Genomic DNA, 13,197 nt, shown 5'->3' on the forward strand with positions numbered 1-13,197 from the left:
TTTGAACCATTAACAATGGGGAAAAGTATCGAGCAGCAATCACAAGCAGACTGCCCTGCACAACTGTGACACACCTTAAACTGAAACAGTATACACTCCAACCCAACCGGAGCCATGTGATCTCCCGGTAGAGGCAAAAACCAGTTTAAAATCCAGGTCAATTTCGGGAAAAGTATCTGGGAACCTTCCTCTCTTACCCATCCAGGTGATCAAAACTACTCCAGGATATCTACTTTATTGTGGTACATAAAGTGTTGGATTGAAAGGGTTGAATTGAAAATGTTTGTTCAGGGACTGTAATTAATATCTGTCTCCACTAGTTTACAGAAGCTATTTGTTCAGTGAGTGTAATTAATATAAGTCTCTATTTACCGAATTGTGTCTCTGGAGTCATTCTCGCTCATATTGATAAGGCACTCCTTTCAAAGTGTTACCCCATTGTCACAGTGAATACATCACCTCTGGCACTAACAGCGATCATCGCACTGCTCCACAGAGAGCGAGTCGGATTCTGAGAACAGTAGATTGGAATGATACAACAATGTATCAGAATCTGAAAAAAATGGATTGGAATGTTACAGCAAATGGCAGGAGTTTCATCTTGTATTTTAACTTTCTTTTTGCACATTATGAGGAATTATCATTGTTATTGCGAATCCGTTATGCATTTCGTATTATTCAATACATTTACTTTCCCGTCCTTGCTGCTGTTGGTTTTACTGGTAAGTCTATCTAATTATTCCAGTAATCATGGTTCAATGTATTACTGATCTTATATTTTACTCTCCACTCCTTGCTGCAATTGTTGTTCCTGGTAGTCTCAGTATCCAACTATTAACTCTGCAACCAAATTTCGCTGTATTACAAGACTTGTAAATTGCTTTCTCATCTTTGATGCAGTTGTTGTTCCTGGGAAATCTCTTCATACAGCTGTTAACTATGCATACGTTGTTAATTGTACGAGTGATATTTAAATTTATTCCACAATCTTTCCTGTAGTTGGTGTTCCTGGTAAGTCTCGATATCCAACAATTATAACTCTACTCTATATTTCACAGTATTACTGAGTTTGTCACTTAATTCTTTGGAAGTCTTCGTCACATTGTATATCGACTGACTCAGTCCCCTCTGTGGCCAATATCTAAGGCTGAACGAGATTGTTCACAAATTCGGCATTCTGTTTTTTCCCTGAGTTCAGTTCTGACCTCTTCTCCTCTGAATCACTGGTTCTGCCCATGATCATCTCCATAATACTGGTCACCTCATTCCTTCGCCTCAATAACCCAGTGACTTTGTGAAACAAGAATCGAGCATTGCAATGCTTTCCTTGCCCACCTCGCAGTTATAGTCCACTATAGGTTAGAGCTCACCTAAACAAGTTGCTCATCATAACCTAACTCCACTAAGTCCTGTTCACCCATTAACAATCTGCTCTTCAACATTGGCTCCCGATTAAGTAATACCTAATTTTTATTATTCTCATCCATGTGTTTAAATCCCACCATGATCTCGCCCCCTCCAATTAGTCCCATTCCCCTGCTCTATTCCCATAGTCCAGCAATTTTTTCCCCTTCAAGTATTTATCCAATTGTCCAATACATGTTAATTTACTTCCCTCTATATGTCCTCCAGTCATACTGTCTCTATTCTCTTTTTCTCATTCATTCTGGCACTTTGTGAATTTCTCATTTTCTCCCTGTCTCTCTGTCAGTTTCACGCTGTCTCTCCACATTTCACTGTCTCTGTCTCTTGCTCATCGACTGTTAGATTAATACAGCAAAGAAAGAGGCCGCTCGGTCCATCGTGTCCATGCCGTCTATTGGATAGAACTATCTCAGAAGCCCAACTCTTTAGCCAGAAAAATGTAAATGTATCCCCTTCCACGAATAAAGCAATTCCCTTTCGAAAATAACGATTGAATCTACTTCCACCGTGTTCTCACAAATCGCATTCCAGATCGCAACAGCTCACTGCATGATGTGAATGGGATTACGGAGACGTGGCTCCAGGATGATCAGGGCTGGGAACTCAACATCCAGGGGTATTCAACATTCAGGAAAGATAGAATAAAATGAAAAGGAGGTGGGGTAGCATTGCTGGTTAAGGAGCAAATTAAGGCAATAGTTCGGAAGGACATTAGCTTGGATGATGTGGAATCTATATGGATGGAGCTGCAGAATACCAAAGGACAAACAACGTTAGTGGGAGTTGTGTACAGACCTCCAAACAGTAGTAGTGATGTTTGGGAGGGCATCAAACATGAAATTAGGGGTGCATGCAATAAAGGTGCAGCAGTTATAATGGGTGACTTTAATATGCACGTAGTTTGTGTTAACCAAACTGGAAGCAATACGGGAGAGGAGGATTTCCTGGAGTGCATAAGGGATGGTTTTTTCGACCAATATGTCGAGGAACCAAACAGGGGGGAGGCCATCTTAGACTGGGTGTTGTGTAATGAGAGAGGATTAATTAGCAATCTCGTTGTGCGCGGCCCCTTGGGGAAGAGTGACCATAATATGGTGGATTCTGCATTAGGATGGAGAATGAAACAGTTAATTCAGAGACCATGGTCCAGAACGTAAAGAAGGGTAACTTTGAAGGTATGAGGCGTGAATTGGCTTGGATAGATTGGCGAATGATTCTGAAGCGGTTGACTGTGGATGGGCAATGGCAGACATTTAGAGACCGCATGGATGAACTAAGGGTTTGATTAGGGCAGGGAGAATGGAGTACGAGAAGAAGCTTGCAGGGAACATTAAGACGGATTGCAAAAGTTTCCATAGATATGTAAAGAGAAAAACGTTAGTAAAGACAAACGTAGGTCCCCTGCAGTCAGAATCAGGGGAAGTCATAACGGGGAACAAAGAAATGGTGGACCAATTGAACAAGTACTTTGGTTCGGTATTCACTGAGGAGGACACAAACAACCTTCCGAATATAAAAGGGGTCGGAGGGTCGAGTAAGGAGGAGGAACTGAGGGAAATCCTTATTTGTCGGGAAATTGTGTTGGGGAAATTGATGGGATTGAAGGCCGATAAATTCCCAGAGCCTGATGGACTGCATCCCAGAGTACTGAAGGAGGTGGCCTTGGAAATAATGGATGCATTGACAGTCATTTTCCAACATTCCATTGATTCTGGATCAGTTCCTATGGAGTGGAGGGTAGCCAATGTAACCCCACTTTTTAAAAAAGGAGGGAGAGAGAAAACAGTGAATTACAGACCGGTCAGCCTGACATCGGTAGTGGGTAAAATGATGGAATCAATTATTAAGGATGTCATCGCAGTGCATTTGGAAAGAGGTAATATGATAGGTCCAAGTCAGCATGGATTTGTGAAAGGGAAATCATGCTTGACAAATCTTCTGGAATTTTTTGAGGATGTTTCCAGCAAAGTGGACAAGGGAGAACCAGTTGATGTGGTATATTTGGACTTTCAGAAGGCTTTCGACAAGGTCCCACACAAGAGATTAATGTGCAAAGTTAAAGCACATGGGATTGGGGGTAGTGTGCTGACATGGATTGAGAACTGGTTGTCAGACAGGAAGCAAAGAGTAGGAGTAAATGGCGACTTTTCAGAATGGCAGGCAGTGACTAGTGGGGTACCGCAAGATTCTGTGCTGGGGCCCCAGCTGTTTGCACTGTACATTAATGATTTAGACGAGGGGATTAAATGTAGTATCTCCAAATTTGCGGATGACACTAAGTTGGGTGGCAGTGTGACCTGCAAGGAGGATTCTATGAGGCTGCAGAGCGACTTGGATAGGTTAGGTGAGTAGGCAAATGCATGGCAGATCAAGTATAATGTGGATAAATGTGAGGTTATCCACTTTGGTGGTAAAAACAGAGAGACAGACTATTATCTGAATGTGACAGATTAGGAAAAGGGCAGGTGCAAAGAGACCTGGGTGCCATGGTACATCAGTCATTGAAGGTTGGCATGCAGGTACAGCAGGCGGTTAAGAAAACAAATGGCATGTTGGCCTTCATAGCGAGGGGATTTGAGTACAAGGGCAGGGAGGTGTTGCTACAATTGTACAGGGCCTTGGTGAGGCCGCACCTGGAGTATTATGTACAGTTTTGGTCTCCTAACCTGAGGAAGGACATTCTTGCTATTGAGGGAGTGCAGCGAAGGTTCACCAGACTGATTCCCGGGATGGCGGGACTGACCTATCAAGAAAGACTGGAACAACTGGGCTTGTATTCACTGGAGTTCAGAAGAATGAGAGGGGACCTCATAGAAACTTTTAAAATTCTGACGGGGTTAGACAGGTTAGATGCAGGAAGAATGTTCCCAATGTTCGGGAAGTCCAGAACCAGGGGACAAAGTCTAAGGATAAGGGGGAAGCCATTTAGGACCGAGATGAGGAGGAATTTCTTCACCCAGAGAGTGGTGAACCTGTGGAATTCTCTACCACAGAAAGTTGTTGAGGCCAATTCACTAAATATATTCAAAAAGGAGTTAGATGAAGTCCTTACTACTAGGGGAATCAAGGGGAATGGTGAGAAAGCAGGAATGGGGTACTGAAGTTGCATGTTCAGCCATGAACTCATTGAATGGCGGTGCAGGCTAGAAGGGCCGAATGGCCTACTCCTGCACCTATTTTCTATGTTTCTATGTCGATGTTAAAGAACACTCTTCCCATCTCTCCTCTCGTTATTTTGTCAATTACCTTAAGCATGTCTCCTCTGGTTATGCACCATTGTGCAACTGGAAACATTTTCGACATACTCGCTCTATCAAAACCCATCATAATTTTAAAATCTATGTGAAATGTTAAATCTTTGCTGATGATACAACGTCATCATCATATAAAGTCACTTTACATGGAGGAAGGCATGCTTCCACTCTAAAAATGAGTTCTTATGTAACTGAACATGCAATAAGGGAATTACAGTCTCTGTCACAAGTGGGACAAACAGTGGTTGAAGGAAAGGGTGGTGGGACTCGTTTGCCGCATGCTCCTTCTTACACCTGCGCTTGGTCTCTGCATGCTCTCGGCGACGAGACTCGAGGTGCTCAGTGCCCTCCTGGATGCACTTCCTCCACTTCAGGCAGTTTTGGGCCAGGGACTTCCAGCTGTCAGTCGGGATGTTGCATTTTATCAAGGAGGCTTTGATCGTTTCATTCAAAACTTTCCTCTGCCCACCTGGGCCTCGCTTACTGTGTAGGAGTTCCGAGAAGAGCGCTTGCTTGCGAGTCTTGTGTCAGGCATCCGGATGATGTGGCCCGCCCAATGGAACTGTCCATGTGTACCAGCATCGAAGCACTGATAATACAAAGATAAGTGTGAAAGCATGTTGTGAGGAGGACGAAAAAATTTGCAAAGGCATATAGATAGTCTCAGTGGGTGGGCCACAACAATGGAAGATGGAGTATAATGTGGAAAATGTGACATTATCTTCTTTGTTATGAAAAACATTGAAGCAAATTATCATTAAATGGGGAGAGATACCAAATTACTGTGGTCCAGATTGATCTGGGTGTTCTTGTACATAAAACACAGAAGGTTAGCATGTAGGTACAGCTAGCAATTAGATAAGGCAGCAGAATGTCTGGCTTTATTTCAAGTGGGACAGAATATAGAAGTCCTGCTACAACTGTACAGGTTGTCCATAAGACTACAGCTGGAGTATTGTGTACAGCTTTGGAAACTTTAGTGAAAGAAGGATTTACTTGCATTGGAGGCAGTTCAGAGAAGGTTCACGACGTTGATTACTGGGATGAATATGTTGTCATAAGAATAAAGGTTGAGCAGGTTGGGCGTGTATACATTGGAGTTTCGAAAACTACGAGATGATCTTATTGAAATGTGTAAGATTCTATAGGGGCTTCATGGGGTAGACGCAGAGATGATGTTTCCTCTAGTGGGAGAAATCTAGAACCAGGGGCCATAGGTTCAGAATAAGGGATCGCCCATTTATATCACAAATAAGAAGCAATTTATTCTCTCAGGGGGGCGTGAATCTTTGGAATTCTCTTCGACAGAAAGCTGTGGAGGCAGCTTCATTGAATCTTGTTCACTGGAGATAGACTGAGTTTTAAACGAGAAGGGAGTTAAGGGTGCGTGCACGGAAGGGGAGTTGCGGCCAAGATCACATGTTCATTCCAAAGAGTCAGGTCCAATCACAGAGGCGGGAGCGGAGTAATGTTTTTGGCTCTCGGAATGAAATCCCTGGACCGACGTGAGAGCACTAGAAGTTAGGCGAACCTGGGAATGAAATTTCTCGACAGAGGTGGGAATCGTGTCATGTCGGCAGATGTTGGTGTGAACTCCTGGAGCGAGGTGGGAGTCCTCTCTGGGATGTGGCATCATCGCATCACTGGAATCATCTCAGAGATCCTGAGGTTCATGAATATTTATTTATTGTGAATGTTTTACCGTTATTTTCTGTGATGCAATAATTCAGAAATCATATAAGAGGCAGTCCATTTTTTATTATTTTATTCCTTCCTTTTATCAGCCAATTTCTCGTCTTTTGTTCTCACTTGGAATTGAACAGAGGAAGCGAAACTCTGTTCGCTCTGTTCTGTCCACGCTATGTTACTGGCGGGTAAATATCCGCTGATAATTTAGTTCCAGTCAGTGTCTCCTTTGTCACCATCTCAATTTCTGCATTAATGGCTGTGCTTCTAAAGGGTGGAACAGGATTACAAGCGTCATTAACATTCACAAACAAAATGTTCGTTCAGCCAGATTTCATTCATTTATTTCCAATCTTTATTTTGAATTTGCAATTTGGTCCCATGCCGACCTGTCACAGTTCAGTAGTTCTCTCAGCGAGAAACAGAGTAGATATATCTGTTGCCTCCGGCTGTTCACTTCTGATCTTTGGGCCCCTCGTGCGGAGGGGGAGCGGGAGGTCAGATGGCCTCCACGTCGGACTGCTCCGGGGCATGGCCAAGCGGAGCATCAGCTGGTCCAGGCAGCGGGCGGTCGAGAGGATCGTTCAGCCCGGCTGCCTCCCTCTCTTCCGCGGATACGTTCAAGCCAAGGTGTCCCTGGAGATGGAGCACGCGGTGTCCACCGGAACGTTCGCGGCCTTCCACCAGAGGTGGCTGCCGGAGGGACTGAAGTGCATCAACAACACCGGCAACCAGATTTAATTCGGTTCTTCAATGGTAAAAGTGTAATATCATTCCAGTTATCGGTTTTATTGCACATTTATATCATAGCAGCGCATTTGGAAAGAGGTGGCTAATAGGTCCAAGTCAACATGGATTTGTGAAAGGGAAATCATGCTTGACAAATCTTCTGGAATTTTTTGAGGATGTTTCCAGTAGAATGGACAAGGGAGAACCAGTTGATGTTGTATATTTGGAATTTCAGAAGGCTTTCGACAAGCTCCCACACAAGAGATTAATGTGCAAAGTTAAAGCACATGGGATTGGGGTGAGTGTGCTGAAATGGATTGGGAACTGGCTGTCAGACAGGAAGCAAAGTGTAGGAGTAAATATCTACTTTTCAGAATGGAAGGCAGTGACTAGTGGGGTACTTACAAGGTTCTGTGCTGGGGCCCCAGCTGTTTACATTGTACATTAATGATTTGGACGAGGGGATTAAATGCAGAATCTCCAAATTTGCGGATGACACTAAGTTGGGTTCCAGTGTGAAGAGCGAGGAGGATGCTATTAGGCTGCAGAGTAACTTGGATAGGTTAGGCGAGTGGGCAAATGCATGGCAGATGAAGTATAATGTGGATAAATGTGAGGTTATCCACTTTGGTGGTAAAAACAGAGAGACAGACTATTATCTGAATGGTGACAGATTGGAAAAGGGGAGGTGCAACGAGACCTGGGTGTCATGGTACATCAGTCATTGAAGGTTGGAATGCAGGTACAGCAAATGGCATGTTGGCCTTAATAGCGAGGACATTTGAGTACAGGGGCTGGGAGGTATTGCTGCAGTTGTCCAGGGCCTTGGTGAGGCCACACCTGGAGTATTGTGTGCAGTTTTGGTCTCCTAACTTGAGGAAGGACATTCTTGCTATTGAGGGAGTGCAGCGAAGGTTCACCAGACTGATTCCCGGGATGGCGGGACTGACATATGATGAAAGACTGGATCAACTGGGCTTGTATTCACTGGAGTCAGAAGAATGAGATGGGATCTCACAGAAACGTATAAAATTCTGACGGGTTTAAACAGGTTAGATGCAGGAAGAATGTTCCCAATGTTGCTGAAGTCCAGAACCAGGGGTCACAGACTAAGGATAAGGGGTAAGCCATTTAGGACTGAGATGAGGAGAAACTTCTTCACCCGGAGGGTGGTGAACATGTGGAATTCTCTACCACAGAAAGTTGTTGAGGCCAATTCACTAAATATATTCAAAAAGGAGTTAGATACATTACTTACTACCAGGGGGATCAAGGGGTATGGCGAGAAAGCAGGAATGGGGTACTGAAGTTGCATGTTCAGCCATGAACTCAATGAATGGCGGTGCAGGCTCGAAGGGCCGAATGGCCTACTCCTGCAACTATTTTCTATCTTTTCTATGTTTCTATAATGAGGGAGCAATTCATATCTAGTTTCAATCAAAAATAGTTGTATTTCAGGATAAACAACCCCGGCTGATTGCAACTTATGTACTTAGAATATGAACAAACTATCATATTTTCTCGTCTAATATTCTCTGCACAAGTGGAAACCAACAGGTGAAAAACTACAACAATTAATCTCTTCCATTTGTGTTCAAATACTTCAAATGCTAGTTTCAAGGACACCCTCAAAGCCTTCATATTGAAACTCAACATCCCCACCGACACATGGTAGTTCCGAGCCAAAGATCACCTGAAGTGGAGAAAAAAACATCCGGAAGGGCGCTGATCACCTCGAGTCGTCGCCGAGAACATGTAGAAACCAAGCGAGGGTTGCGGAATGAGCGTGCGGCAAACCAGACTCCCCACCCACCCTTTTCTTCAATCACTCTCTGTCCCGCCTGTGACAGAGACTGTAATTACCATGTTGGACAGTCCAGTCACCTGATAACTCACTTTTAGCGTGGAAGCAAGTCTTTCTCGCTTTCGAGGGGCTGCATATGATCATGATGTTACTTAAGCATTTGGCGGCTCATTGACTGAGGGATGGTTCGTCTGATTTAGTGCTGATAAATGAATTTAGTTGGTGATTACCTTGTCAAAGATTGTTAATTATTTTAGTTTGGAGTCTATTCCTTGCTCCCAAGTTAACGTTTAATTTACCTGTTTATTTCCCTACCTGACAGTTAACATCCTGACGATTGTGATCCTGCCTCGTGGAAAGTGCGGTCTCTCCATCTGTGTCACTCGCTATCTGGTGGCCATGGCAGTGAAAGATCTCCTGGTCATTATCCTCGACCTGATACTGAGTCACATTCCGATTCTTTATCAGAAAGAGTTCCATTTCGTGCGGTTCTTCCACTTGTGTAATATTCACGCCGTCTTACTTCACGCAGCCACGGATTGTTCTGTCTGGTTCACCGTCAGTTTCACCTTTGATCGCTTTGTGGCCATTTGTTGCCAGAAGCTGAAAACTAAGTATTGCACCGAGAGAACGGCGGCTGTGTTTGTGGGAACCGTGAGTTTGCTGAGCGGGTTCAAGAACATGTTCTGGTATTTTAGGTTGACACGGTTCTGTATACTTGAGAACATGCCCTGGTTTTGCTTTATAACAGATGATGTTCTGAATTCACCGGTCTGGGCAGCGATCATATTCCTTCATTCTATTCTCACCCCATGTATCCCATTTGCTCTGATTCTGCTGCTCAATACTGTCACCGCCAGGCATATTATATTAGCCAGCAGAGCCCGCAGGAAACTCCTGGGTGCCAGCTTTGGGGAGTGTCCCAGTGACCCAGAGATGGCGAGCCGCAGGAATTCCATCATTTTACTGTTTGTTATCTCCGGCAATTTCATCCTGTTGTGGGAGGTGCTTATGGTGAATTCTATCTGGACCCAGATGTACTTTCTTGGGTATGATTCTGTATATATACCTTTTTATGTCATGGACGTTGGAATAATGCTGCAGCTGCTGAGTTGCTGCACAAACACGGGAATTTATGCCGTGACTCAGACTAAGTTCAGACAGCAGTTGAAGAATGTAGGGAAATATCCCTTCACACTGATTCTGAAATTAATTAAACGATGAGAGGATGCAGAAACGTTCCTGCATCAGACTCCCTGTGTCCTGATATTGTGAGCGAGCTGCTCTCCCCCGCGTGGCCAGTGATTCGCGTGAATAATAATACTCTCACTCACACACTGATGACAACGGGCGCCCTGTGAGGGGCCTGCACTCCGGGTGAATCACCATCAGCATCATAGGCAGTCCCACGAAATATAGAAACATAGAATCATAGAAAATAAGTGCAGGAGTAGGCCAGTCGGCCTTTCGACACTGCACCACCATTCAATAAGATCATGACTGATCGTTCACCTCAGTACCCCGTTCCTGCTTTCATTCCATACGCATTGATCCATCCGTAAGGGCCATATTTTGAATATATTTAACGAATTGGCTTCAACAACTCTTTGTGGTAGTGAATTCCACAGGTTCACAACTCTCTGAGTGAAAAGGTTTCTCCTTATCTCGGTCCTAAATGTCTTACGCATTATCCTTAGACTGTGACCAGTAGCTTTGGACTTCCCCAACATTGGGAGCATTCTTTCTGTATCTAAAATGTCCAGTCCCGTCAGAATTTTATATGTTTCGAAGAGGTCCCCTCACATTCATTTAAACTCCAGTGAATACAGGCCCAGTGCATCCAATCTCTTCTCATATGCCAGCCATGCATCCCGGGAATCAGTCTGGTGAAACTTCGCTGCACTCTCTCAATAGCAAGACCGTCCTTCCTCAGATTAGGACACCAAAACTGATCATGATAATCCAGGTAATGCCTCACCAAAGCCCTGTACAACTGCAGTAAGACCTGCCTGCTCCAATACTCAAATCCTCTCGCTATGAACGCGAACATGCCATTTGTCTTGTTCACCACTTGCCAACTTTCAATAACAGATGCACCATGACTCCCAGGTCTCGTTGCACCTCCCCTTTTCCTAAGCAGCCACCATTCAGATAATATTCTGCCTTCACGTTTTCGCCGCCAAAATTGATAAATTCACAATTATCCACATTATACCTCATCTGCCATGCATTTGCCCACTCACCTAACCTGTCCAAGTCAACCTGCAGCCTCTTAGCAGATTCCTCACAACTCACACCGCCACCCAGCTTAGTATCATCTTCAAACTGGGAGATATTACACACAATTCCTTCACCTAAATGATCGATGTATATTGTAAATTGCTGGGGTCCCAGCACTGAGCCCATCTGCACCCCACTAGTCACTGCCTGCCTTTCTGAAAAGGACCCGTTCATCCCGAATCTCTGCTTCCTGTCTGCCAACTAGATCTCTACCCAGTCAAAATATTACCACCAATACCATGTGCATTAATGTTGCACAACCATCTCTAATTGGGCCTTTGTCCAACGCTTTTTGAAAGACACCACAACCACTGGTTCCGCCTTGTCCACTCTACTCGTTAAATCCTCAAAAAATTCTTGAAGATTGGTCAAGCATGAAGAGGGCTTACTTCCACGCCGACAACTGATGCGTTGGGAGCGAAATCGAGGAGCAATAATTTAGGCAAGTTATTGTGAAGTCCAAAAACGTTAGGGGAGTAATAGTGATATTTGGAAAACAGCGTGTTCACGTCATAGGGAGGTAGTTCTGTGCCGTGTGTGGGAAGCAAATCAATAATTCATCCAGCGTGCAGAAGCACGCGATAGTTCACACTGACGAGAGCTACCACTCAGAGGCTCTTACTGTGGAAAGTCTTTTACGCACACGTTCCATCTGCTGATACACCAAAGAGTTCACGCTAGAGAGAGATTATTTATCTGCCACGGGCGTGCGAAGGGATTCACTCAGTCCACGAACCCCCTGGAACTGCAGTGGATTCACAGCGGAGAGAAGCAAGATAAATCTTAGAATAAGGGGACATTAAAAACAGAGAAACATATAAAATAGATGTAGGAGTAGGCCATTCGGCCCTTTGAACTTGCACCACAATTCAATGAGATCATGGCTGATCATTCACCTCATTACCCATTTACTCCTTTCTCTCCATAACCCTTCATCCATTTAGCTGTAAGAGCCATAACTAACTCCCTATTGACTTTATCCAATTAACTGGCATTAACAAATCTCTGCAGTAGGGAATTCCACAGGTTAAGAACTCCCTGAGTGAAGACGTTTCTCCTCATTTCAGTCCTAAATGGCCTACCCCTTATCCTAAGACTGTCCCCTGGTTCTGGACTTCTACAACATCGGGAACATTCTTCCTGCATCTACCCTGCCGAGTCCGGTCAGAATGTTAGTTGCTTCTATGAGATCCCTTCTCATCCTTCTGAAATCCAATGAATGCAGTCCCAGTCTCTCCAGTCTCTCCTCATATATCTGTCCTGCATCTAGGGAATCACTCTGTTAAAGCTTTGCTGCACTCCCTCAATACCAAGAACGTCCTTGCTCGGATTAGGAGACCAAAATTGAACACAATATTCCAGGTGAGGCCTCACTGAGGCCCTGTACAACTGCAGTAAGACCTCCCTGCTGCTATATTCAAATCCCCTCGCTCTGAAGGCCAACAATCAATTTGCCTTCTTCACCACCTGCTGTACCTGCATGCCACTTTTAAATGACTGATGTACCATGACAGCCAGGTCTCGTTGCACCTACCCTTTTCCTAATCTGCTGCCATTCAGATAATATTCTGAATGACGGAAGATTAGGAAAAGGGGAGGTGCAATGCCCATTAAAACCTGATATGATTAAGAATTTCTTCTCTCAAAGCTTAGTAGAGGTGTTCAATTCGCTGCTTCAGAGCGCTGTGAAAGGTGGGTTATTGAATATAATTAAGACAGAAATAGACAGTTTCTTAACAGATGTGGGGATGAGGGGTTATGGGGAGCAGGCAGGGAAGTTGACCTGAATCCGTGATCAGATCAGGCATGGACGTATTAAATGGTGGAGCAGGCTCGAAGAGTCGTGTGGCCTGCTCCTGATCCTATTTCTCATGTTCTTATGTCCTTACGCTGTTAAACGTACCGTGTATGGCAATGGTTCCACCCATGATGGTGCATCAGCGAGTTCACACTGAGGAGAGCAGTGCAAGAAAGGTAGTGCAGGGGTCCAAAGCATTCAGTCCCCTTCAAAACAGATAC

General features: G+C 44.4%; 1 protein-coding gene across 1 annotated transcript; it reads left to right on the forward strand.

The window, feature by feature from the left end:
- The first annotated feature begins 541 nt into the window (after positions 1 to 541).
- On the forward strand, positions 542 to 10,122 carry LOC139251831 (probable G-protein coupled receptor 139). The gene is made up of 2 exons (XM_070873314.1): positions 542 to 722; positions 9,221 to 10,122. The coding sequence occupies exons 1-2, from the start codon at positions 542 to 544 to the stop codon at positions 10,120 to 10,122; spliced, it is 1,083 nt and encodes a 360-aa protein (XP_070729415.1).
- Positions 10,123 to 13,197: the final 3,075 nt, after the last annotated feature.

The sequence above is a fragment of the Pristiophorus japonicus genome, unplaced genomic scaffold (genome assembly GCF_044704955.1).
Source record: "Pristiophorus japonicus isolate sPriJap1 unplaced genomic scaffold, sPriJap1.hap1 HAP1_SCAFFOLD_45, whole genome shotgun sequence".
Lineage (NCBI taxonomy): Eukaryota > Metazoa > Chordata > Chondrichthyes > Pristiophoridae > Pristiophorus > Pristiophorus japonicus.